Raw genomic sequence first — 27,459 nt, 5'->3', positions numbered from 1 at the left:
GGCAGCCACTAAATCGCGCCTCTTCCCTAGTCGGTCCAGACGACATTACTTCAAATTCCTCGAACAGACACTCGAGTAAAAATTGTTTTAAAATACTTTTAATGAAGAAAAGTGTCGCAAATTATTTTAGTAAAGAAGTGTCTGAATTACTGTCAACAAATGATTGACAGGCGCTAAGCCACGCCTCTTCTCTGCTGTTGTCAGCCTTGCTAACGCCCACTTGAGCCCCACTTACGATCTCCATTTTCTTCATTTTTCCCGTCCGCCAGAACTTTTTTTTCGAAAATGAATGACGAATACGACGTTATCGTCCTCGGAACTGGACTGACGGTGAGGAAAAATGTCTTTCCACAAAAGTCCTTCTTAGCTTTGAAAGCTATTGGCAACCTGTTAACTTCACGGTTAGCCTCGAAGGCTAACTGGGCCTAATTAGCATTAGCTAGCGGTAAACTGCTACAGTTAACCACCGAAAAAAAAATATGTTGGTGTAATTAATAACATTAACGCAGTTGAAATGCTTGCAAGATTAAACTAAATCAAGAAAGGAACAGGGTGATTGGCAGTCTCTTGTTAGCGCCGATTTAGTCAGGAGATTAATCAGAAGATTATTAGCATGCTTACATTAGCTCGCCTTATTTAAGCAATCGCAGAATGTCATTTTATGTGACGTCAGTCGCTCTAATTATGTTTCTTTGTGTTTATTTCCAAATAAACAGTAAAAATCGTGTCTAAACTCGGCGGTTAGCGATTAAATAATGCATATAGTGCTAACTGATCAATAATTTCTCCTGAGAAGTAAAAGCTAATTAGATTATTAATTTCTATTGTTTAACAGCCGAATCATTTCTAATTGCAATTTTAAAATCTCAGTCAATTAAATAGTATCTGGCAACTCCTGTGCTTTCTTATATTACTGTTAACGGTTCTAAGAAATCGAGCACCAAAATGAATGTTAAATGGTCTGCATTTATATAGTGCTTTTCAAGTCAACGAAGACCTCCCAAGCACTGTACAATGTGCTTCACACTTACCCTTTCACACACACACTCAAACACCAATAGCGGCCGCGCAGCCATGCAATTCATCTACCTGCTCACTGGGGGCATTACCGGCCTAATTCATTTGGTGATTTGATTTGGATCATTGTTTTATGGGATTAGGTGAGTTTTTCTTATCATTTAGTCTGTCATTATGCAGTTCCTGCATAAATTCACCTAATGTTGTCCTTATTCACAACATTTTTTTTTAACTTTGACATAATTTCAAAATGCCGCAATCGTTTTAACTTCTTGCAGGGTTTATCCATTCAGAAATAATCCTGATTAATCCTGTACCCACCGCCCAAAATGTAGTTTGAGTGCAAGATTTGCACCTGTGGAAAAAAAAAAGCAAGAAAAAAACCCAAGCGCCTGGTGTTTAAACCAAAGAGTCGTAGCTACCGATACCTGGTAACTGTCCCAATAAATGATAGGTTTTAGCTACCCTCTCCTATCTGGAATTGAATTTTAAGATGCTAAGGTCAATGGGCCACATTTGGCTCATCAGAGTATGCAATTTGGCCCGGTAAACGAAACGAAACAGTTCAATACGTAACTTTATAACTTTATATATATATATATATATATATATATTATATATTTTGTCCCTATTGTTTCTTCGAGTGTCTCCGCCTTCTTAAGGGCTATACATATCTTTGGTGATGCCTTTCTTTCCCAGCATCGCTTTGTGTGCCCTCCCCTCTAAAACGCTGTTGTATATAGTATCGTGTATATATAGTTGCAATAGTATTTAAAAAAATAGAATAATGTTAATGTATATATGTAAATGTATACATAAAATGGTAAAATAAAAAATGTGACGGCGTGGCGGATGGATGGTTAGCGTAAAATCCATCGGTTTGGAGGTCAAAGATTCAATTCCAGCTAACGCTGTCTCCCTGTTCGGGATTTTCATGTTTCCCTCCTATGCCTGCGTGGGTGTTCATCAGGCACTCTGGTTTCTTCCCACATTCCAAAAACATGCATGTCAGGGTAATTGGTCGGTCCAAATTGTCCCTAGGTGTGCCCTGCTCTGGCTTGCAACAAGTTCAGGGTACAGTAGAAAAAAAACAATAAAAAAGTCATTTTGAAATAACAGTGACAATACAAGAAAAATTGAGCCTACACCTACAGCCTTTTTTCCCCTCATGTATTGCCGGGGTATTGAATTGAATTGGTAGATACAAAAAACTGAAATCAGTCATTATTCTTCCTCGTGGCTGCTCTGCCAATTTTTTTTTTACCCCAACCCGCAACCAAAACAATTTACCCACCCTTGTACTCGATCACGAGAAAAACGATATATATTTGTATAATATTTTGGGATTTCGAGGTCAATCGTTAAAATATGCCAGCGTTTTTTTTTATTTTTTGCAGAGTGTATTGAAATTTGTGTAACAGTCGTATCGGAAGGCTGCCTGGTATCAATGACTCAATGTATTTTGCCTGCAATAATCGTATGCTATAACCTCAAAACGGGTGACACATGACACAGCTAATCTTGTGACTAGGCACTGGAGCAGTCTGAGGAAACGGCGTTCTGGTCCAAAGTTTTCCCAGAATACTGGTGGAAAGCCGTCCCTAAAAGATTCACTCAACAAAAGAGTGTCTTTTAATGCATTGCCTTTACGAAGGAGTCAGGAAGTCCAATCAGCAAGTTGTCAAGCTTTCAGAAAGGAAGTGAAAAAGAAAAGTCTCGCTTCCTCTCAAACTACAATGCGGCAGTTTTGGCCTGGTTTGTGAAGTCGAAGAAAAAAAAAAACGCACGCCAACGAGCAAAAATTATATACGCTGTCATGTGCTTTTTATGGAAGAGCGGATGACTCCCGCCCTGTTTGCTGTCAGCTTACTGCTAGGATGTTTGAAATGTTTGTCGTCGCAATGACTACATTGCATTCATGTTTGTTAAAATGCTATCAAAGTGCCTTGTAGTTGGGAAAGTACATTGGTTTCCTTTTTTGTATTTTGTTTTAATGAATTCTCAATGAGTATAATTTTTTTTCTTGAGCTTGGCCAGTTGCATGACCAGTATATGCTGCTACACAAATGCTTCTACTTTTCTTTAAAAAGTATTGTTGGGTGATAAGTTATTGCAGTGTGGCTAAAAGTGACTACAGTAATCCCTCGTTTATAGGGGGGGGTGTTCCAAAAAGATAATACGTATGCATCCCTAATTATTGGTACAGATTTTGCCCCACTTACGAAGTTCTGTACAATCGTTCGTAAGTTGAATTTGTTCGTAAGTTGCTTCAGTGCGATATTTTGTATGTTTAAGGTTTATATAAGTATGTTTAAGGTTTGTATACGTAACCTATATTGTTTTGTACTAAAAAAATAAACGTTTCATAAAATAATATGCTCTGTAAAGATAAATAAAGTGAGTTTAACTTACTTTTGGAAGATAGGCCTCCTCCGTGGTCGAGAATGGACGAAAAAAAAGTGATCTACCATTATCTCAACCGCTTCAAGCTTTCTTATTCCTCTTTCATTTCAAAAGAAACGGCTCGCCTCTTCTTTACACTTTACACCAACCACATTGAATGGATTAACCAGATATTAAACAATAAAAATGTCAAAGTTCTTAGCGCACTAGAGATACAGTACACGTAGGATGTACACATGAACTAGGAAGTAGAAGCCGGATTTATTTTTCTGGGTGGATGCTGGGTGACTTCTCACTGCGCCACTACACACTGGTAGTGACAGAAAGAAGCACTACAGTAATGTCCTGTACTCGGAAAAAAGATGCACACAATACAAAATTTAACTTACAGCAATGTCCAGTTATTTTCCACATCCTGGAAATTTTTTTTGTATCTTCCGTTTTTCGTAATTCCAATGGTCCTTAGTAGGGGGAGTATCTGTGTTCGTATTTTTTACATTGCTATATACATGTGCTTCCAACAGGAATGCATCTTATCCGGAATAATGTCCGTGAAGGGAAAGAAAGTTCTCCACATGGACCGCAACTCTTACTACGGAGCTGAGAGCGCCTCCATCACGCCTTTGGATGATGTGAGTTTTCATTGTTTTTTTTTTTTTTTATTGAGATGTCAAAATTATCTTTCGGTCATGTCTTTACAGCTCTACGCACGCTTTAACCTTCCGGGCAAACCTCCTGAGTCCATGGGAAAAGGTCGTGATTGGAACGTGGACCTGGTCCCCAAATTCTTGATGGCCAATGGTAAGTCATTGATAGTATTTCTGATTGCTGCACTTAACACCGAAATGCCTTCCAGATATAATTGTTAAGCTCTTTGAAGACACGACATTTGTCTTCCTCGTCTCTGACGTGGATGAGGTGTCATAAGGGGAAGAGATGGAGATCCTAACAACAGTTTTTTGAAAAAACTTGTAAAGAACACCACAAAATCCAAAGAAGACATACTGTGGAGAAAGTCCACTCCTTCAAACTCATGTCTGATGACCTCATCCGGTCTGACACAACAGAGCTATGGTAGGGAAGGCTCAGCACCGACTCTATTTCCTGAGAGTCCTCAGGAAGAACAACCTGGAACGGAGCCACAGAGAATAACCAAAAACACAAACCTTACTGACAGTCATCAGTTTGGCCCAGAAAATCATGGGCTACTCTTTACTAAACAGGCAAATTCCAATGACTAAGTCAGAACTCAATTCGAAAATTATAGATTTATCTAATCATATATTAACAAAAAAAAGCTTACGGGGAATCAAGAATACAGGCAAAATCAAAACTCAATTTTAAGATTTTAGATGACTAAAATAATGAATTGACCAAAAAACAAACTTTCCAGTGATTCATCAGTGCTGCCTAGAAAATGATGGGCTTCTCTCTGCTCAACAGCCAAGTTAGAGTGACAAGATCAAAACTCAATTCCAAAATAATGGTTAAACCAAATTATATATTAACTTAAAAAACCTTAACAACTCAGGCCATAAAGTCATAGGCTGCTCACTGCTTGACTGCTTAGTTACAATGACACAAAACCAAAACTCCATTTCAAGATTTTAGGTGAACCAAATGATAGATTGACCAAAAAAATACCTTAAAGAGAGTCATCAACACAGCCCCAAAAATCATGGGCAGCTTGCTGGAGGATACTGACATGTTGATTCAATTTTCACTATGTTTCTATCAATGACAGTAAAGACAGTTCAATTTTTTTAATTCTCTGCCAAAACACCTTTTCTCAGGTCAACTGGTCCGCATGCTGCTCATCACTCAGGTGACCCGTTACTTGGATTTCAAAGTAATTGAGGGCAGCTTCGTGTATAAGGGCGGCAAAATCTACAAAGTTCCTTCCACGGAAGCAGAGGCCCTAACATCAAGTATGTTGGTGTATACAATTTAGATGATAATACTCAAGATGCTAACCTTGTCAAAGTATATCGTCGTATTTTATCACCAGATTTCGATGCTAATGGTGAAGATGCTGTTATGGTCAAACTATATCACTGTATTTTATGACTAGATTTTGATGCTAAAGCTAAAAATGCTAAACTATGCGAGACGATGGCATTGTATTTTATCACCTGGTTTCAATTCTATTGTTACAGATGCTAACCCTATCAACTTTTCCAGGTCTCATGGGGTTGTTCGAGAAACGGCGCTTTAAGAAGTTTCTGGTTTTCATTGCCAACTTTGATGAGAACGACCCCAAGACCATGGAGGGGGTGGATCCCCACAAGACTCCAATGAAGGCCATCTTTGACAAGTTCAGCCTGGGCAAGGAAGTCATCGACTTCACTGGGCACTCCCTTGCGCTCTACCGCACAGACGAGTTAGTAGACTTTTGAAGTGAAATGAAGTTTCCGGGATACACTTTTTGTTGTCCATTCGTTTCACAAATATTCTGTTGTCTTTTTTCTCCGTCTTAAGTTACCTAAACGAGCCCTGCCTGGAAACCATCAACAGGATTAAGCTGTACAGCGAGTCCCTGGCGAGATACGGAAAGAGCCCTTACCTTTACCCGCTGTACGGCTTGGGAGAACTGCCACAAGGTTTTGCCAGGTATGATATCGAATGTGCTCGCAGGATGTCCGTCATTGCTTGATTTTGATCCCCCCCATTCCAGGCTGAGCGCCATCTACGGCGGGACGTATATGTTGAACAAACCCGTGGAGGAGATCGTGATGGAGAAAGGAAAGGTGGTTGGAGTCAAGTCTGAGGGGGAGGTAGGCAGGCATACCCTTTGGGTTGAGGGTTTTTTTTTCCCCATGTTTTGTCCCTGACTGTATGGTCACTGGTGCAAAAGTATGCCAGTGTCACTGTATTGTGGCTTTTAAATAATATTTTATCTGTTACTGTAAATCCAGTTTTCTTTATAGCTGTGTATGTAAATAATAATATATACAGGGAAGAAAATAAGTATATGAACACCATGCTACTTTGCTATTTCTCCCACTTCGAAATCATGGAGTGGTCTGAAATTTTAATTATAGGTGCATGTTCACTGTAAGAGATAAACTAAAAAGAAAAATCCAGAAATCACTATGCATTATTTTTTTAATAATTTGTGTGATATAGCTGCAAATAAGTATTTGATCACCTAAGAAAATTAATGTTAATATTTGGTACAGTAGCCATTGTTCGCTATTACAGAGGTCAAACATTTCCTGTAGTCTTTCACCGGGTTTGCACACACTGCAGGAAGGATCTTAGCCCACTCCTCCACAAAGTTATTCTCTGTCGCTGCGAAGCACAGAGTTTGAGCTCCCTCCCAAGATATGCGATTAGGTTCAGGTCTGGAGACTGGCTGGGCCGTGTTAGAACCTTGATATCCTTCGGAGCCACTCTTTGGTATTTCTGGCTGTGTGTTGTTGTTCAGGTTGTTGTCGTGTCGGAAGACCCAGCCACGACCCATCTTCAATGCTCTGACTGAGGGTAGAAGGTTATTCGCCAAAATCTCACAATACATTGCTCCAGTCATCTTCTCTTTAATGCAGTGTACTTGTCCTGTCCCATGTGCAGAACAACACCCCCAAAGCACCCCCATGCTTCGCAGTAGGGATGGTGGTCTTCCGATTGTACTCTTCATTGTTCTTTTTCCAAACACGCTTGGTGAAATTATGACAAAAGTTCTATTTTGCTGTCATCTGACCATAAAACCTTCTCCCATGATTCCTCTGTATCATCCAAATGGTCATATGCAAATTTAAGACGGGCCTTGACATGTGCTGGTTTAAGCAAGGGAACCTTTCGTGCCATGCATGATTTCAAACCATGATGTCTTAGTGGATTACCTACAGTAACCTTGGAAGCGGTGGTCGCAGCTCTTTTCAGGTCATTGACCAATTCCTGTCGTGTAGTTCCTGGCTGATTCCTTTTTTAGAATCATTGAGACCCCACGAGGTGATATCTTGCATGGGGCTCCACGCCGATGGTTAGCTTCTTCCATTGTCTAATGATTGCTCCAACAGTGGACCTTTTTTCACCAAACTGCTTGGCAATTGCTCCGTAGCCTTTTCCAGCCTTGTGAAGGTGTACAATTTTGTCTCTGGTGGCGAGGGGGCTTGCGTGTTCCAGTGACCCTGGAGAGCGATACCGTCGGGAGCTTGCTCCTGGTAGGGTCACCCATGGCGGGCCGGTCTCCGGGGTAGGTTCCAGACAAACAAAGACCCCAGCGTGTCGGTACGCTGTGAGGTGGCAGCCCCACCAACCGACTATCCTGCGGAGGGCTAACAACTCACCCAGGAGAAGCACACTTTGTTACGAAACTGACCAGAGAAAGAAGCCGGACTGACCAACACGGTAACGGACCCCAGCCTGCCCCCGACCAACGAGTACGGATCGATCTTCGTCATAAGACCCGTGTCGCCACCTGGAATGTCCAGACACTCCTTCGCCCCGGAGCTGCCACCCTGCTGTCCCGAGAGCTCTGTCGCTATAACATCACCATGGCAGGGCTCTGTGAAGTACGATGGCAAGGCAATGGTGAAACAACAGCTGGCAACCATTGCTACATCTGGAGTGGCCCCGAGAGTCGGACCGGCCTTTACGGTGTGGCTCTTGCCATTCCAAAAGCCCTCCGGAGGTCCCTCATCAGCTGGACACCAATAAGCGACAGACTACTGTCTGCTCGATTCCTCCACCATCACGGCAAGATGACAGTGATCGTCGCCTACGCCCCCACCGATGTCGCTGATGAGGATGCGAAGGACGCGTTCTTTGACCAACTCCACCAGGCTGTCAACCAAGCCCCACCACACGACGTCACCATCATCCTCACTGATGCCAACGCCACTCTATCCAGCAATGATCGGTCCCCCGGCTCACCTGTCGGCACCACCTTCGCTGACAGCACAACAAACGACAATGGCAACCGCCTCCTCCTCCTCTGCCACCAAAACAACCTTTGTGTTGCTGACACCTGGTTTCCCCGGAAATGCATCCATCACTGGACGTGGTACAGCCCAGATGGCAGAACCAGGAAGGCATTGGACCACATCCTGATATCACGACGCTGGAAGTCGTTTGTAACCAACTGCCGGGTGTTCAGAGGAGCACAGCTTGGCAACACAGACCATCGTCTGCTGGTGGCCCAGCTCAAGCTAAAGCTCCGAGCCAACCAGCACAAGACTCTGCCTCGCCCCGACTCCTCCCGACTCAGCGACCCCAACATCGCCAGAGACTTCAGTTGCTCCATCCGCCGCTCTCTTGATACCCTGGCTCCTGACAAGCTGACAGACTGGGCGGCCTTCAAGGAAAGTGTCCTTCAGTCTGCTCACAATGTCCTCGGACGCCTGCGATCCTCCCCGAGAAAGCCCTGGATATCAGAGAGGACACTAAACATCATAGACCAGAGGCGTGAGGCCCGACTCCGAGGCGACCTCACAGAGTATCGGAGACTGAATCGCCTGCGCAATGTGGCCATTGCTGAAGATAGGGAGAGGTTTTGGCAGGCAGAAGCCCAACAGCTTGAGTCCGCGGCCAACAACAACAACATGAGCCGCGTATTCAGTCTACTACGCCAAGCCCGTAGCGGCCCACACATAAGGACAGCCCTGGTAAAGGACTCAGACGGCAACCTCATCATGACAGAAGCCAACTGCCTCGAGCGCTGGAAGGAGCACTTTAGCCTCCTCTTGCAGCACAGCACCATCCCGGCTGATCCCACCCTCCTAGGGGCTGCGAGCACAGCACCTCCTAACGACACCTGCTGCACAGACCCTGTAACACCCGAGGAAGTGAGAGCTGCTCTGAAGAAGCTGAACACCAAGAAAGCCCCCGGCATCTGTGCCATTACCGGTGAGATGCTCAAGGCCGGCGGTGATGGCATGGTGGAGTGGCTAACCCGCCTATTCAACCAGGTGTGGGAATCGGAGCAGCTGCCCACCGACTGGACCAGAGGAGTCATCTTGCCCTTCTGGAAATGCAAGGGCGACAGGCTTGTCTGTGGAAACCACAGAGGCATAACCTTACTCTCCATCCCGGGCAAGGTCTTTACCAGGATCTTGCTCAGCCGTGCCCTTCCAGCAATCAGAAGCTGCCGCCGTCCCCAGCAGGCTGGCTTTATGCCCAACCGCTCCACAACGGACCACATCTCTGCCGTCCGTTTGCTGATAGAAAAGACCCGTGAATTCCGTAAAGATCGCCATCTATATATCGGATTCATTGATCTGAAGGCCGCCTTTGACACCGTCTGCCACTCTTCACTGTGGAACATCCTCCAAGCTCTCAGAGCACCACCCAAGATCATAGCCCTGTTCAAGCTGCTCTACAGCAACACAGAGAGCTGTGTCCGTATCAACGGCATTGACTCCGACTGGTTTGCTATCTCCAGCGGCGTTCGCCAAGGCTGTGTGGCTGCTCCCGACCTTTTTAATTGCATCATCGACCATCTGATGTTCAGGGTTAGTGAGCGCATCCCCGGAGTGTCTTTCGGCAACTACCACCTGACTGACCTGGAGTATGCTGACGACACCATCATTCTCAGCACTTCCTACAGCCAGCTGAGAGACGCTCTGGGCATTTACAGCAAAGAGGCAGCGCGGCTTGGCCTGCAAGTGAGTTGGACGAAAACCAAGTTCATGTATGTCGGTGATGGACCAGATCCACCTCCCATCCAAATTGGTAGCGACATCGTAGAGCCTGTCAAGAGCTTTGTATATCTGGGGTCCATGGTGACAGACAATGGGGACCTAAAACCAGAGATTCTCCGCAGAAGAGCCCTGGCAGCATCTGCTCTGCAGTCTCTCTGGAAACCACTCTGGCGGCACCAGACCATCGCACGCAAGACGAAGCTCCGCATTTACAACCTCGCCGTACTCCCTATCCTGCTTTATGGCTCAGAAACATGGCCCCTGAACGACACCCTGGCCACAAGAATCGATGGTTTTGATAGCAGGGCTCTCAGAACCATCGAGAACATCAGGTGGCCCCAGCGAGTCTCCAATAAAGAGCTCAGAGCCCGCACGTGCCAGCCCCAAGCATCTTCCTTGGTCGCACAACGCCGCACCCGCTGGTTTGGCCATGTCCTTCGTCTACCACCAGACCATCCGACACGAGCCATTCTCCAGTTTGACCCAAAGGCCGCAGGCTGGAGACGACCACGAGGGAAACCCCGCACTCGATGGCTCGACGTCGTTGCGGGCGACCTCCAACAACACGGAGTTGCCGTAGAGGATGCAGAACAGCTGGCACAAGACCGCCAGCATTGGAAAAACCTGGTTCATCTGGTTGGCTCAACGCACAGGGACGGGACCCCCCGACCTTCGCTGGAGCAATAAGGTAAGGTGTCTTTGGACAGCTCTTTGGTCTTCGCCATGATACAAGTTAAAGTCTTACTGATTGTATTGGGTGGCCAGGTGTCTTTCTGCAGCTAATCTGCATTTTATATAGCGCTTTTCAAGTCAAACAGGTCCATCTGATTCGGGATGATACATGGTGTGCAGGTGGACTTCTAATGGGCAGACTAACAGGTCTTTCAGGGTCAGAATTCTAGATGATACATAGGTGTTCAAATATTTATTTTTCAGCTATATCAAATATACAAATTAAACCCTAAAAAAGCATGCATAGTGATTTTTGGATTCTCCTTTTTAGTTTATCTCTCACAGTGGACATGAACCTACAATGAAAATTTCAGACCCCTCTATGATTTCTAAGTGGAAGAAATGGCAAAACAGCAGGGTGTTCAAATACGTATTTTCTTCACTATACACATATATATTCATTTTCAGGATTTATCTTCCTCCCTGTATTGAATTTTTTTGTACCAATCCACCCATTTTTACCAGATTTTTCTATCTGTTATTTTCCCCTTGAATTTTCTATTTTCTCCCTTTTCTGGACTTTTTTCCCATCCATATAACCTCTTTTTCTGGAGTTTTTTTCTATTCATTTCATGTTTCCGGACTTGGTTTCCCTATTTATCTGTACCTTTTTACATTTTTAAAAATTATTTTACTGTCTTGTTTTCCTGGATTTTCTATGTTTCCCCTTTTCTGGATTTTTTCCATCCCTTTTGCTTTGTTCAGGCTTTCTTTCTATCTATCCACCCCATTTGATATTTTTTCTAGATTTTTTGTTCCTTTTGCCACCTTTTCTGAACTTTTTTTTTTTTTTTATCCACATTCTATCTACTTTTTTTCTGTCCATCCCATCCTCCCATTCATCCGGCCCTTTTTCAGGATTTTTTTTCTTTATCCATCTATCTTTGAATTGGCCAAGCATGATGTTTTCCATCTGGTCAAAATCTTAAATAACATTCTTTCCCACACGTTATTGTTTTTGTCTGTCAGATCGCCAGGTGCAAGCAGCTGATATGTGACCCCAGCTACCTCATGAGCAGCACAAAGAAAGTAGGCCAAGTCATCCGGGTCATCTGCGTCTTGAGTCACCCCATCAGCAACACGGGCGACATCAACTCCTGCCAGATCATCATCCCGCAGAACCAGGTCAACAGGAAACACGGTAAGTACTCCAGACATTTTGAGTTGGAAAGGAAAAACTGAAAAAGAAAAATGAACCTTCTGCTTTCAGACATCTACGTCTGCATGATCTCGTTTGCCCACAACGTGGCGGCGCAGGGCAAGTACATCGCCATCGCCAGCACCACGGTGGAAACTAACGATCCAGAAAAAGAGGTCAAGCCCGCCCTGGACCTCCTGGAGCCCATAGATCAAAAGTTTGTCAGCATTAGCGACCAATACGCTCCCACTGACATGGGAACGGAGAGTCAGGTACAATCTTTTACATTAGACCCCGGGATACGAAATGAATTCGTTTTGAATGGGGACCGCAAGTTGAAATTGACGTATAGCGGGGGGGATAAAAACCTATGCCAATTAGCTAATGCCTTGTGAACCCCTCCTAGATAAAAACTTATAAATAACAAAATAGTATATATTAAGTACTACTTGCGTGTAATATATTTGTAAATGAATATATATGTAGGAAAAATGACATTTTACTTACTTTAAGTGATGTTTCTTAAGTTGGTACATCAGAGTTAGCGGGTGGATGCAGGAATGGGATTCCGGCAGAACCTTAAATTTATTATTCTAAAAATAAGGCCTTTATTGTCATTAAATTGTATTAAATCCAATTTCCCAAAGTCTTAAACATATGAACATATTAATAAAATATATTTGTTTGAACTAAAAGTGTTACGTGACATTCATCAATTTAAAAAAATGTTTTGTTTTTTTTAAATAATTCCCCGACTTACTTTCACGGGAACATGGCGGGACTACAATATCAAAAAGGTGACGTGGGTCTGCTTTGAAAGGTGCAACAGAAACCAAAATAGACAGAGCACCTTTGGACTAAGATGTTTACTTTGGACTATGGGAAAGTATAAATTTAATGAAAGGGGCTGTCCTATTAACATTTTTCGCCATGGCTAAATGCTGTGTCAGGCAATGCGTATGGATGAGATGTATTGTGTGCTAGAAATATTGGGGGATTTTTGTTTATTGTGTTTCAATTGTTGTGTTTTTTTTTTGTCGACTTGGTTTAAAATTTGACCCCAAAAGGCATTAAAGAAGTCTTAAATGGTCATGAATTTAACTTTCCTTAAGCTGTAGGAGTTGACAGCAATAAAAAAGTAATTAATCCTGATTAGTATAAAACACCATTATAAATTTACAAAACAAGCCAAGTCATTTTAATTTGTATAGCCCTTAATCACAAAGAGTCTCAAAGGGCTGCACAGGTTATTGCACAGACTATTATTTCAGACTATTATTACACCGTCCCGTGATCTGAAACCAACATGAGGGCAAGGAAAAACTCAACCTCAACATGAGGAAAATGAAGAAACCTTGAGAAGGGACCGCACATGTGGTAATCCCCCTTTCAGGATGACCAGGCTGCAATTGATGTTGCAAGTACAAATAATACAGAGATATTGTCAATAAAAAGTATAGGTTATTCATATGCTATAGAGTAGAAGTGTGTTTTAAGATTAGATTTAAACATTTCCACTGAGGTTGCAGATCGGATCTCAGGGGGAAGAGCATTCCACAGCACCGGTGCCCAGATGGAGAACGCTCTCGAACCTGCAGAACACTTCTTGGCTCTTGGGATCACCAGTAGACCAGCGCTTTCAGAATGAAGGCTTCGGACCGGAACATAGGGGGAAATCAAATCTGAAAGATATGAGGGAGCAAGTCCATGTATGATTTTGTATAATACCAAGAGAACCTTGAAATCACATCTTAGGCTAATAGGGAGCCAATGCAGGTTAGCCAAAATCGACGTAATGTGATCGGACATTCTTGTCCTAGTTAATAGCCTCGCTGCAGTATTTTGTACCAGCTGAAGACTCATGGGCTACCGGAGAGTAGTGCATTACAGTAATCGAGACAGGAGGTAACAAACGCGTGAATTATAATCTTCGCATCCGACTGAGACAGCATAGGACGAATTTTAGCAATGTTGCAAAGATGGAAGAAAGCGGTTCTAGTAATTTTCTTCACATGTGTTTGAAAGGACAGATTGGGGTCAAATATGACACCTAAATTTTTAACAGTCTCTCTGTATGATGTCACATTTGTCAATGTTCACAGCTGTTTTTCAGAATAAGTCACGGCATTTAGATGGACCAATAAATAACATTTTGGTCTTTTCAGAGTTAAGACGCAAGAAATTGAGTGACATCCACACTTAAAATAATCATATGATTCTTGTAATTGTCCCAAGCGTCAGCCATATTTCTCAGCACGGGTATCAATGTGTGTGCATTTTTAAAAATTCTTTATTACCTAAGGCTTTTTCTCCATGCTACAGTCTTGCTTCTCCAGTTAGCACCACTATAGTATGCACCTGTAGCTAAACAAATTCAAGGTTGTTATGAGAGAAAAAAACAAATTCCCAAAAACTTCAATGTTTTGAAATAGATCATTCCTTTCTACTCCCTTTTTTGCACTGACTTTAGAATTAGCACCACCAAAACAAGGCACGTTTTGTGTATATATCTGATATTTGGCCTTTTTCTCTCTATGTATTATTTATGAAGCAACCGAATGAGAAAAAGGGAGAATTGCAGGAGATAGTTCAGCCAATAGCGTATCAGTATTGACATGGTGACGCAAACCAATAGCAGATCAGCATTTTATATGGTGTCGACAGATAACAGACCGGCATCTTGATGGTGTAACTTGTCATATGCACAAACACTGCAAAGTTTGAATTATTATAAAATTTTGGTCATGCGAAATAATATGTATGAAGAGGGGCTTGGAAAAAAATTAACCTTTTCTACATTATAAAGTGAGGGTGGGCACTCCTTATCCCAGGAGTCTGCTGTAATCTAATCTTGGTAAATCCAGAGAGCAGGGAATTGCAATAATTTATTTTGAAGTAAAGCATAATGCAATTTGTCTTTTTCCTCGTTAGATCTTTATCTCCAGATCGTACGACGCCACCACCCACTTCGAGACCACCTGCGACGACATCAAAGACATCTACCGGAGGATGACGGGCTGGGACTTTGACTTTGCCGAGATGGAGCGCGGGAAGAAGGACATCTACGGCGACGCCGCAGAGTAGAAAACTGCCCAAATATTAAATAATTTACAGAAAAAGATTCGAGATAAAGCTCCAAAGCTTTTTAACAGCACAAAAAAATCTGTGGTGGTCCAGTGCGAAGTTCATGAACTAGATATATGGGAAAAAAATTGTTATGAATCACTCTCCGGGTGGTGATCGATATTTTACGGTTTGATGTCTGAGTCCAAAGATGCCAAATTAAGATATATCATATTGTCGTTGTAGGTAAAAAAGCGGGGCTTACTTGTTCTGTCTAAAATTGTATGAAGTGTTTGGTCGAATTGTTCTGCTTGTTAAAAAAAATTGCAGTAAAAAAAAAAATCCGAAGTTCAGATTTGTATATTCCCTACTGCAACCACAACACTGAGAAGTATATACTCCAAAATGTAAAAAAGATTTATTTTCAGGCAGGGAATACCAAGGACCAAATGTGTATTGCGACAGTATTTAAATCAAGCGCTCCCATGTGGCGTCTTCTGCTTGGAACGGAACCAGCAATTTGGGCTGATTTATGTACTATGAATAAAAAAGGTTTGTCATCAATGTCTGGAAGCATATAATTGAAAATTGGGATACAACAAAAAAGCTGTAAATCACATACAATTATTTTTCTATCCCTTATTTATGTATTATTTAACCTCTAACCCCCATCCCATTTTTTTCTATTGGGATTTCTGTCTGCATTTTTGAATAATCTGTCATATCCCCCTGGGTTTTTATGTGTTTTCTCATCGATGTGCCCTTTTTTCTGGTGTTTTTGATCTACCTTTTTTCTGGATATTTCTTTCTCTCCCCCTTTTTCCCCCCTTATCTTCATTTTTACTGGATTTTTCCAACTATCTGCCCTTTTTACCTGGAATTGTTTATATCAGTGTTTTTCAACCAGTGTGCCGTGAGACCTCGTCTAGTGTGCTGCTGGAATTTGCCAAATTTTATCTTTCCAAAACAATCAGGCCATTATTCAGTATTTTTGCTTCCTTCAGATGAGGAACTGTAATAGTCCTCCATATCAGTAGGTGGCAGTAGATTTTTATATACTAATTATCTGCTCATGAGGTAGCCCAGTACACATAATAATTTAATTTGTTTAACAAAGCGGTTTAAGATTGCACTGTAAAAAATAACAAAGCACATCATTCTGATTTTATTTTAAGTATTTTTTTTTAGGTTGTACAGTGAAATATTTGACATAACTTCATTTTCGGTGTGTCTCAGAACTTTTGTAATAAATAAAATTGTACCTTGGTTCAAAGGGTTGAAAAAACTGGTTTAGATGACTGAATGAACCCACAGTGGTGTAATACTTTATATGCCACAATTCTTTGCATCAATCGTCTACGATTACACAACACTTTTCATGGCTCATATGACAACAATTCCTATTTTATTCGCCTTTAAAATGATTTTAAAATCCATGGACTGGAAATCCCTCTAAAGGGTGCGTAAATAACTGAACCCACAAAACTATTAATTTAATCGCTCGTCTCTCTTGACATTATCTCACAACGTTGAAACAAATTCATTTAATCTCATGATGCTAACTGAATGATTAGAAAACAGACTGAGAACCTCACACCAGTGATTCCCCCTTGTTGTCTTTATTTAAAAGGAAATCCTTCTATTTTTATATTTAGTTTACATGGAAATGTGAATAAAATTATTTCACGTTTTTCTATTGTTAGGAAAAAGTAATTTAATTAAAAGTTTTTAAAAAATATCCAGGGAATATCGGGTCACTTTGACCCGAGGGGAAAAAAACGAACCTGCAACACTATGAAAGACAACATTTCCCAGAATTCTCCTTTTCCCGAAATGCCATACGTTTCTCTTCTCAGATTACGCGTCAGCTGCAAAATGTTGACAGTCAAATGACAGAAAAACAAGTAACATGGCGATAACGCCGGCCAGGAGTTCTTCGTTGCACGATTTAGGTATTTTATTTTCATTTTAATTGACTATACATAATAATTTGGGGATTTTCTAAATTTCAATTTACAAAATTTCAATTTGTGTAAAATAATATCTGGTTTAAAAAATAAGCGTACTGTAGCTTTTATTAGACGTATTGCGACTGAGAAACGTAGCTTACTTGTACTAGAAACTCGTTAAAATCAACTTAATCCACATTTGTTTTAAAAGGGAGTGAGTTATGTTGGCCTGGAGAGGGATGGGCGCCACCAGGCTGTCCTTGCCCAAGACCCACCACAGGAAATTGTGCCCCTTCGACCATAGTGGTTAAGCAACCAATCTTTTTGACTATAGTCGACTGTTCTTTTATGAAAGCACACAAGCTGTTTTTGCTATTTGATGAAAAACAATAGATAGATAGATAGATAGATAGATAGATACTTTATTCATCCCCACAGGGAAATTCACATTTCCAGCAGCATCCCTTCGCTGAGAACAATACAATAATAAAGCAAAAGGAATACAATATACAAATACCCAATGTGACGTGCTAATACCCACTGTAGCATGTTGTATAGAGTATTTAAATACTGCTACATAAAATACACACTGCAATAAAAGAACGGTAATATGCAATGTAGGGGGTGTGGTTTAATGTTGGCCTTTACTCCGCCGGGTGGAGTTAAAGAGCCTCATGGCATGAGGAAGAAAAGATCTCTTCAGTCTGTCCGTGGTACAAAACAGTGACAGCAGTCTGTCGCTGAAGCTATTAACTTCTTTGTCAACAAAAAACAGGCATGTTTTTGTTATTTTTTTTACATTTCTCAAGCATTATTCAGCAATCGGCTGCATTATCTTTTTTCATGTTTTGTCAGTTAGTGTCCCAACATATTCTTCCCCAATTCCACCAACCCCCTAGACGAGCGCACAAAACTGTGAAAACATTTCACGCAATTTGTTTGTTTTTTCCTGTTTTCTTGTTGCTGATAAATGTTATTGCACAAATATATGTATGTATGTATGTATGTATGTATGTATGTATGTATATAAATTTCTCTTCAAAGTGTTTATTACATGTTTATCCTGGAGTGCCATGTCCAGTCTCATTGCATACAATGTTTCGCAACGTTGAAATCAGTTTAATTAGATATTCTGCATTGTCTTACTCTCATGTTTTGTTTCTTCGGAGTCAGTTAGGGTTTCGACATACCCTGAATTGTCTTTCTTTCATGTTTTTTTCAGTTGGAGTTAGTGTTCCATCATATTCCACCTTGTCTTCCCTTCATTTTTTAGTTTATTTTGAGTTAGTGTTCCTTTCACATTTTGTTCAGTAATAGCTAGTTAGTGTTTCAACACATCCTGTTTTGTTTCTCTTTCTTGTTTTGTTCAATTTGTTGTTTAGTGTGCCTACGTTGTATATTATGGTTTTGTCATCATGGCACCCTAAGTTGTTGTTCTGTTTGTGTGTGGGAATGTTTCTCGGGTTGTCCCTCTTTCATTTTTTGTTTCTGTTAGAGCTGGATGGTGTTGGAACATTATGTAGTTTATGAATCAAGGTTTATAGCATGTTCCCTGCGTATTCTTCCTTTTGTGTTTCGTTCAGTTAGAACCAATTGGTATTCTGAAATTTCCCTAGTGATCTTACTTTCATGTTTTTGCTCAGTTAGAGCAAGTTTGTGCTTAATCATGTCCTGCGTTGTCTACATTCATGTTGTATTCCAACTTGTCAGTTGTTGTCTCCCTTTCGTGTTTTCAGTCTGCTCGTGTTCCAACATTTTCTATGTCGTCTCACTTTCATGTTTAGTTCATTTAGATCTAGTTAGTCCTAATCAACTTCCTTGTTCTGTTATTGTTCACTGTCCGTAAATGTTTTTTTTTTTTTAGCTTTGACCTACTTTTTTTGTCTAAGGTTCGTGGGCAGACCGAACCGCCCTCCACGAAGCTGCATCTCAGGGCAGGGCTTTGCAGTTGATTCGGTTAATCGAAAGTCAAGCGTCGGTCAACATGGTGACGGTGGACAACATCACGCCGCTGCACGACGCTTGCCTGCAAGCTCACCCGCACTGCGCCCGGCTGCTGCTGGAAGCTGGAGCTCAGGTCCGCCTCAATCACCACAATTGCTATTTTCATTCATTGAGGTAGAGGTTGGCAATGTATTAGTGGGTATGTTTACTATAGTTTTGTAGTCATATGGTTTATATTCAGTGCTGTGAAAAAGTATTTGCCTCCTTCCCGAATTCTGTGTTTTTTGCGTATCACAAAAGTTCCAGTTCATCAAAATAATTTTAATATCACACAGAGACTACCCAAGAAAATATACAATGCAGATCTCAAATGTTAATTCCATTTATTAAGGCAGGATCTTGGCTTATCTGGCCCTAGGTCAAAAAGTAAATGCCACCCTTCATAAATCACAAAGTAATTGTTACTAACCACAGTTTTGGAAAGGTTTAATTCCACAGGCCACACCCAAAAATGAATTGCCACCATCTGTGTTGAATCTAGAAATCACTCAAATTGAATCTGTTAGAAAAAGTTGGCTACTAGATCTCAAAACCACAAATGGCATGTCACAATCCAAAGAGATTTTTAGAAGAAATTAGAAAAATAGTGATTGAAATCTACCAGTGCAGAAAAGGTCACAAAGCCATTTCTAAGGCAAAGTTCTTAGGCGAAAACCAATGTTGTCACAAAAGAACACAAAGAGTCTTCTCACATTTGCCAAAAAGCATCTTGATTATACTCAAGAATTTTTTAAGAAAGATTCTTTAGACTGATGAGTCAAAAAATGAACTTTTTGATAGGTATGCAGCCTGTTACATCCATTGTAAAATTGGAACAGCCTTTGAAAAAAGGACATGATGCCAAACTGTAAAGCATGGTGGTAGAAGTGTGATGGTCTTGGGCTGCTTTGCTGCCTTTGGACCAGCACAACTCGTTGTATTTGACAGAATAAAGAGTACTGGTGTTAAAATTTCCTATTCGAAAAACAGAAGAAAATGTTACGAAAAACAAATTGTTCCTGCACTACTAAAAAAACGGGACAAATGTCTGTATTTAAGAGAAAACCAGTCCCCAGGAATCAGAAAAAAATCTGGAAGACAAAAAAGTTTTGACACACAAAATAAAAGAAAAACGGAAAATAAAATATGAAAAACAATTTTATTTTAGACGAAAAACAGATTAAAAAACAAATAAATATTCAGAAAACTATTCTGAGAAACTAGGAAAAAAATATTTAAAACAAATAAAAATCCCCAAAAAGATTTCTCCTGGAGAACTAAGACATCAACAGGAAAGAAAATCTGAAAAAAAAAAACTGAAAAAATGTTCTAAAAACAGATTTTTCAACTATTCTATAAAAACAACAACATATTTAAAAATCTATATAAAACCTGCCTTTTTGTTTCTTTTTTAACAAAAAAGAAAAATATACATTTGCAGGAAATGTACAGATTGGGAAACTTTGCTACACTCTGCCACCATCTCCTGGCCTTAAAGTCATAATTGCAGCCTTTCTCAGATTTTTTATGATGCGCATACAAGCATGTGCATTTCTTAGACGTGCTTGAATCAACTCTTCTTTTCTATCCTTCTTGGGGTTTGTGTTGGCGTTTGGACTTTACTAGAAGCAGGATTTTCTTACTTTCAAAATAAAAAACCTGCGGGGATGAGCATGACGTCACACTCCAGTACCCCTCCGGCCCTGTTTCCTCAAACCTAATGTGTACTGCCGAATCAGCTCTGATAAAATGAAGATTAAAGCAGATTGGTGTAATGTAAAATAAAACATAAAGCCTCCCTGAACTCAGTTGGGCATTGTGAACACCTACTTATTAGAGTAAATATTGTCAAGTCAAGTCAAGTCATTTTTATTTGTATAGCCCTAAATCACGAAGAGTCTCAAAGGGCTTCACAGATTATTACACTATATTACACAGACTATTTTTCAGCCGACGAGAAGAGTAGGTTATTCATATGCTATGGAGTAGAAGTGAGTTTTAAGCTTAGATTTAAACATTTCCACTGAGGTTGCAGATCGGATATCATGGGGTAGAGCATTCCACAGCACCGGTGCCCGGATGGAGAACGCATCTCGAAGCAGCAGAACACTTCTTTGCTGTTGGGATCACCAGAAGACCGGCACTCTCAGATCGTAGGCTTCGGACCGGGACATAGGGGGAAATCAGATCTGAAAGATAAGAGGGAGCAAGTCCATGTATGATTTTGTATAATACTAAGAGAACCTTGAAATCACATCTAAGGCTAATTGGGAGCCAATGCAGGTTAGCCAAAATCGGTGTTATGTGATTGAACTTTCAACTTTTAAGAAGGCTTCAAGCAACATACCCCACCTATAATAAAACAGATAATCATAAATGTCCTTAAAAAATCAGCTTAAAAAATATTCCGAAATTAGAGTCTTTATTTATGCTTCTTTTTGAGGCCAAAGTAAACGTTTTTTTCCCCAGGTGAACGTTCAGACCATCCACGGCTGCACGGCCCTCTGCCACGCTTGCTCCCGCGGCAGCTTGGAATGCGTTCGACTCCTCTTGCGACATGGCGCCCAAGTCAACCCCTCGCTTCATCCTTTGACTCCGCCCCCTCTCCACCAGGCCTGCATCCAAGGCAAGAAACGTTCCGCACAACTTTGACGTGAATGTAATGTAATGTTACGTCCTTTTTTTAGGGAATCCTGAGATCGTGAGACTGCTGATAGCGAGCGGTGCCCGGTTGGAAGCATACGACGACCACTTGGAACCTCCGCTGCATATCGCCTGTCAAAAAGGAAGAGTGGAATGCGTCAAAGAGCTCTTGCTTGCAGGTCGCCATTTTGGAAGTCCACAAATGGTCCCAAATGTTGCATCCTTCTTGTTTTGTAAACACCGCTTCCATAAGGCCACTGAAGAAATAAAGAGTTGTAATGCTCTTTTGAAACAATCACATTTAACAATGGGAAGGAAGGAAGGAAGGAAGGAAGGGTGGATTAGGAAGGAAGGGAGGGTGGATTAGGATGGAAAGGTCGATTAGGAAGGAAGGACGTAAGGAAGGGAGTGTGGATTGGGAAGGAATGACGGAAGGAAGGGAGGTTGGATTAAGAAGGAAGCATGGGAAGGTGGATTGGGAAGGATGGGTAGGAGGGAGGAAATGAAGGTCATGGGTAAAGATATGAAGGAAAGAAAAAAAATGAAAGGAAAGAGGTAAATAAAAATAAAGAAAAAGGATCAAAAGAAATGTAAATCAAGAAAATAAAGAAAAAAAATAAAGGAAGGAAGCAAGCTAAAAAAGAAGGAAAGGGGAGGAAAGAAACAAGATGACAGGGGTAAAGTAAATGAAATCTCATTTTGTCCTGAATGAAAGGGGGAAGAGGCAGAAAGGGGGCAGAGGCAGAGAAAAACTTGAACTTCAATGAGACCAACCAGGTTAGTTTCAGACCGTTACGATGGTAACTGGCCTTTCTTCCCATCTTTCTATTATTTGAGTTACTGCCGCACCTTGGGGTTAACAAACTCAGGGTTCTCACTAAGCCTCATTTGTAAAATTCAATATGGAAATTGACCCAGTACTCAAATTCCCTCTCTTTCTCTCGTTGGAGTTACTGATGCAACTAAGAGTTTTTCTCATTGTAGGGTTAACGAATTTGGTTTTAACAAACTCGGGGTTGGTAAACTCAGGGCTAATTAATTCCCAAATCATTTTCATCACATTTACTTTCAGGCGCCGACGTAAATTCCCGCAAGTCTGACGAGAGCGCTTTGCACCAGGCGGCTCGGCTGGAAAATTCTGACATCACGGAGCTGCTGGTGGAGTTTGGTGCCGACGTTAATGCCGTCGACAAGTCGGGACGAAAAGCGAGCGACTACGCGGAACCCTCATCGCCGTCCTACCAAAGCATCAGGTTTTACCAAAGTCAGTTTGTGTAAAGCGACAAAAAATGGACGAAAAATGTTTAGACAACCAAGTTTTCAAAAATGAAAAACCGGAAAAAAAATCAACAACAAAAAAAAAAGATACATTTAATCCATCATGAAGTAAAAATCTAAAAATACAAAACAAAATAGGGCAGCACGGCGGCACAGTTCTGAGGTCATGGGTTCACATCCAGCTACCAACCTTCCTGTGCGGAGTTTGCATGTCCCTAGGTGTGAATGAGCGAGTGAATTGTCTGTCCCTGTGTGCCCTGCGACTGGCTGGCAACCAGTTCAGGGTGTCCCCTGCCCACTGCCCGAAGATGGCTGGGATGGGCTCCAGCATCCCAGCGACCCTACTGAGGATACGCGGTGCAGATAATGGATGGATGGATACAAAACAAAATATTTGGACCTTTCTAGAAAAACTGAAAGGAAATATTCAAAGAATCGAAGGAATGTTACTAAAAAAAAAAAAAAAAAGATGAGCTTTTCCCACGCAAAATGAGAGAGAAAACAATTATCTGGGAGAAAAAGTCCTAAAGAAATCTGGAAAACAGAACAAAGTATTTCAAGAAAGAGATACAAGATTTTTCTGCAAACTTAATTTTTTTTCGGAAGAATAGGGAATGATTCTAAAAACATTTGAATAATGTTTCTCTATAGGATATATACGTTTTTTTCCAAAAATGAGAGAAAAAAAACAATGACCTGAAAAAAAAATTCTGAAAATAAATCTGAAAACAGAACAGAATACTTGAGGAAATACAAGATTTTTCTGAAGATTTAAAACAAATGAGAAAAATAGTAAATTATTGTACACCGAAAAACTAAATAAGTGACTTCAAAAAAAGAAAACTGAAAAAAATAAACTGGTGTCATGAACCAGAACGGACACTCGGATCCAATTGCGTCAGTTTTAGAGTTTTTATTGACAAGGATCGTTGGAACAGGCTTGGGACGTCGGCTCTTGCTGGTCGAAAGCCTCTTCGGGCGGAACGGCAGCTCTGTGATGAAAAGCGTAAGGTGCAACATAGCGGGTAAGTCGGTGGCCGGGGCGGGAGAGTAGATCGTAAAACTTGTAACAGAAATAGGTCAGGCAATGAGAAGCAGGCATGAATCAGGCAAGGGAATTCGTGGGTACCTTGTATGTTGGAGTCACACTCAGAGATACGAGGAGTACACTCGAACGTCCATCTCTGGACGCTGACAGCTTAAGTGGGGAACACCATCCAATCAGGAAGCGCATTCCAGCGCGCCAGATGATTACCCCAGGTGGCTCCACTTAGGTAATCACGACAACTGGAGAAAAACTTTAGGAAACCCTCAAAAAAAATAGAACAAACTATTTCGAAAAAGAGGAACGATTTTTCTGAAGACTGAAAAAAAGAAATTATTCTGAGAATAAATCTGAAAAACTGGGAGAAAAGTTCTTTAGAAAAACACAGGAAACCTTTAAAAAAACACAGGAAAAAAAATCTGAGAAACAATTATACTGAAATACTATAGTGAAAAACTGAAACACTGAATTTTGGAGGAAAAAAAAACAGAAAGAAGGTACGGTAACTTAGAAACAACAGAAAAAATATGTTCTAAAAAAACATGAAAAAAAATGTATTCAAGAAAAAAAATCTCACAAAGAAGTAGCGAGTAGTGGAGCTGGGCTACAAAAGATATTTTTATTCATACAATATTTCATATTTGTTTGAGTACAGGAAACCCTCTGAGCCTTCAGCAGCTTTGCAGAATCTGGATGAGGACGACCTTGGGCATATCGGCCTCCAAGGTCATTGCTTTGCTGGAAATTCCCCGTTGCATACAGAACTACCTCCAGTTCTCTGATGACTAGCAACCCTATTTGTCAAGGTTAGGAGTCAAATCTTGTACGAATCTTTGATATGCTACAGGATGGTGGCAAGGGACGACCTTTGTGTGAGTGAAGCTCCTCAACTCACTTGAAACCAGGGCAGAATTGTTCTCCAGAAAAACTGAGAATTAGATTGTCCATAGCAGGGGTCACCAACCGTTTTTAATCTAAGATCTACTTTTTCTCACCGATTGATTGTTGGTTTAAGATCAGGAAATGGTATAATTGTAACCTGTGCAGTCCTTTGAGACATCTTGTGATTAAGAGTGTCATGAATAAATGTGACTTGACTATTGATGCGAATGGCTGCGAATTTGATACTTATTCCTGAAATAACAACTTATGTTTTTATTATGTTGTTACTATGTTATAATCAGGTTGTAATTATTTGAAGTAAAATAGGACCAGTCAACAACAAAAACATCATGCCATTTAGAAATCAAGCTTACAAGAAAATTGCAATGACCATCATTGGTTAGCTATTTTTAGAACTTGTCAGCAGGCCAATCAGGTAATATTACGGGGCTACCTGGTTCCCGCGGGCACCACATTGGAGACCCCCTAGTCCATAGTATTCGTTCTTTTCAGTTTAGTTTCCAGCGGTCCTTGAAATGTTCATTGATTTATTCTTTACTCATTTTATTTTGCCTTTTCATTTTGAAATTCATCATTCAGTCAGATAACTAAGTTTGGCTTTTTGCTAAATGACATACGTTTAGAAAATGATAACTACAAAATGTTATGATGTCATGTATTTACTGTTTAAAAAGGGTCTCGTTCTTTTTGCCTATTCCTGGTGTCGTATGACATGTAGTGTTTGTGGCAGATAATTATCACAGTTGAACTCATTTACTAGTATTACTAGGGGCCTTATTTTTTACCTTATCAGGGTGTCACAAAACTGCAAGGTGCCTGACACAGATAATAATCACATATTAACTAATTTAATGGTTTAACCAAGGGCCTCATTCTTTTTGGCTTCATCAGGGTGTCCCAGGATGTGCAGGGTGTGACTCAAGTATAACTATGAGTTTCATTCTTTTTGGCCTCTTCCTAGTGTTCCAATAACTGCAGGGTACCTGACAGATAATTATCACATATGAACTCATTTACAGGTATTATTAAGGGCCTCATTCTTTATGGCCTTATCTGGTTGTCACATATGCAGGGTGAATGACTCCTACATGGTAGTTATACATTTACAAGTATTAGTATGGGCTTCATTCCTTTTGGCCTCTTCCTGGTGTCCCAAGACGTGCAGGGTGTGTGATGCATATAGTTAAAAGAACTTTTTAACTCACTTCCATCATCTCCTGGCTTGTTTCATCATTGCAGCCTCTGTCACTTTGTTCATGATGCATGTGCATATATGTGCATTTTTCTTGGTTTTTGGACTGTACTTGAAGAAGGCCTCTTCTTACTTTCACCATTTCCAGGCTAAACAAACAAATAGAAAGAAAAATAACCCAACATGGACGAGTATGATGTTACTCTTCATATATTTCATGTTGATGATGTATGTGTATTGTCTGTTGATGCCTTTGCAACCTGTAATGCAGACTGGTCAACTTGTAAGGGGGATTACCTCGTGTGTGGCCCCTTCTCAAGGTTTCTTCATGTTCCCCATGGTGAGGTTTTTGAGTTTTCCTTGCTCCCAGGCAGTGTTCCCTCTAAGCTGCGCATGCGCAATTGCGCACTGCTCGCACATTCTCAGCGCACAATAAAATCTAGCCAGCGCACAAAAATGAGGGCTCAAAATTACTAATTAAGAAGCGACTTAAGTCAAAGTTACAGTGCATGAAGGTAAAAATACATGGGTTCCCCTGACGTTGTGTCCTAAATGCGGTATTTTGAAGTCAATGTCGAACGAAGTTGAAAAGTAAAGTCAGTAGAGTTTGTCGAGAACCGGCTTCTTCGGCTCGGCTCACTAAAAGGAACCGGCTCTTTCGGGTCCTAAATGGCTCTTCAGGTTGTTTTTGCTTCTTTAATCCCAACATGACCAAATATTTTTTAAAATTATGCACAACATGACTTAACGGAAGGGGGGAATAGAACAAAAAAATATATACCAAAATGAAAAAGTAGTGAAAAGCTGAAAAAAAGAAACAAAAGGAAGAGAAAAAAGGGAAAATTTTATTTAAAAAAGCCAGAAAAAAAATAAAAGAAAGAAATGTAGGAAAAAAGTAAATAGAGAACAAAAAGAAAAAAGTAACAAAAACGTAGAAAAAACACGGAAAAAAGAAGAAAAAGTTTGTGTCGCATTCAAATAAATTCCAATTATATCAAGTGAATCTTGTTGCCAACATTGTACTTCCACTAAAAATGTGATTAAGTACAGTTCTGTATCTTACAACCGAATAAATAAGCCCCCAAAAATGTTAATATTATACGACAAAATATATCAGGAAATAAAAAGAAATGGATATCTTGTGAAAGAATTGTAAGAACAAACGACGTTTGTAGGCCGTACAACCTTTGCAATAGTACATGAGTCAATTCATTCAAAAGAGAAAAATAATTTTGCATTGCCGGAAACTCGGCAAAATGTAACTTGATGTCAAATTTTGGACATGTTTGATAATTAATTATCTTGCCACACTTGGGATTATGGTTGCTCACTGTTGTTTCAAGCGTTGCTCACTTATTTTTTTTTGTGAACGCTCAGACCCGTGGAAAATTAGAGGGAACATTGCCCCCAGGTAAGTTTTAGATGCGGGTTATGGTGCAATACTAGTCTGCAGTCTGTACAGACCTTTGACA

At 40.7% G+C, this 27,459-nt stretch overlaps 2 protein-coding genes across 3 annotated transcripts; both read left to right on the top strand.

The window, feature by feature from the left end:
- The first annotated feature begins 163 nt into the window (after positions 1–163).
- Positions 164–15,235, top strand: gdi2 (GDP dissociation inhibitor 2). The gene is made up of 10 exons (XM_088346773.1): positions 164–330; positions 3,945–4,052; positions 4,122–4,221; positions 5,214–5,348; positions 5,602–5,800; positions 5,899–6,030; positions 6,095–6,194; positions 11,763–11,934; positions 12,004–12,203; positions 14,863–15,235. Exons 1-10 carry the CDS (start codon positions 286–288, stop codon positions 15,013–15,015), a joined length of 1,344 nt encoding a protein of 447 aa, XP_088202899.1. The 5' UTR covers positions 164–285; the 3' UTR covers positions 15,016–15,235.
- A 478-nt stretch (positions 15,236–15,713) lies between these two features.
- On the top strand, positions 15,714–25,710 carry asb13a.1 (ankyrin repeat and SOCS box containing 13a, tandem duplicate 1). 2 transcript variants are annotated; one of them, XM_088346775.1, is made up of 6 exons: positions 15,714–16,946; positions 18,833–19,020; positions 21,396–21,552; positions 21,614–21,748; positions 22,642–22,822; positions 24,548–25,710. In XM_088346775.1, exons 1-6 carry the CDS (start codon positions 16,904–16,906, stop codon positions 24,672–24,674), a joined length of 831 nt encoding a protein of 276 aa, XP_088202901.1. In that variant the 5' UTR covers positions 15,714–16,903; the 3' UTR covers positions 24,675–25,710. The 2 variants fall into 2 exon arrangements, with proteins under 2 accessions (XP_088202901.1, XP_088202900.1); XM_088346774.1 differs by having other exon boundaries at positions 22,642–22,833.
- The last annotated feature ends 1,749 nt before the right edge of the window (positions 25,711–27,459 follow it).

The sequence above is a fragment of the Urocampus carinirostris genome, chromosome 11 (assembly GCF_059441175.1).
Source record: "Urocampus carinirostris isolate Australia breed hairy pipefish chromosome 11, RoL_Ucar_1.0, whole genome shotgun sequence".
NCBI classification, from domain to species: Eukaryota; Metazoa; Chordata; class Actinopteri; order Syngnathiformes; family Syngnathidae; genus Urocampus; species Urocampus carinirostris.
Note: the sequence above shows the minus strand (reverse complement) of the source record. Positions and strands in the feature narration are given on the sequence as shown.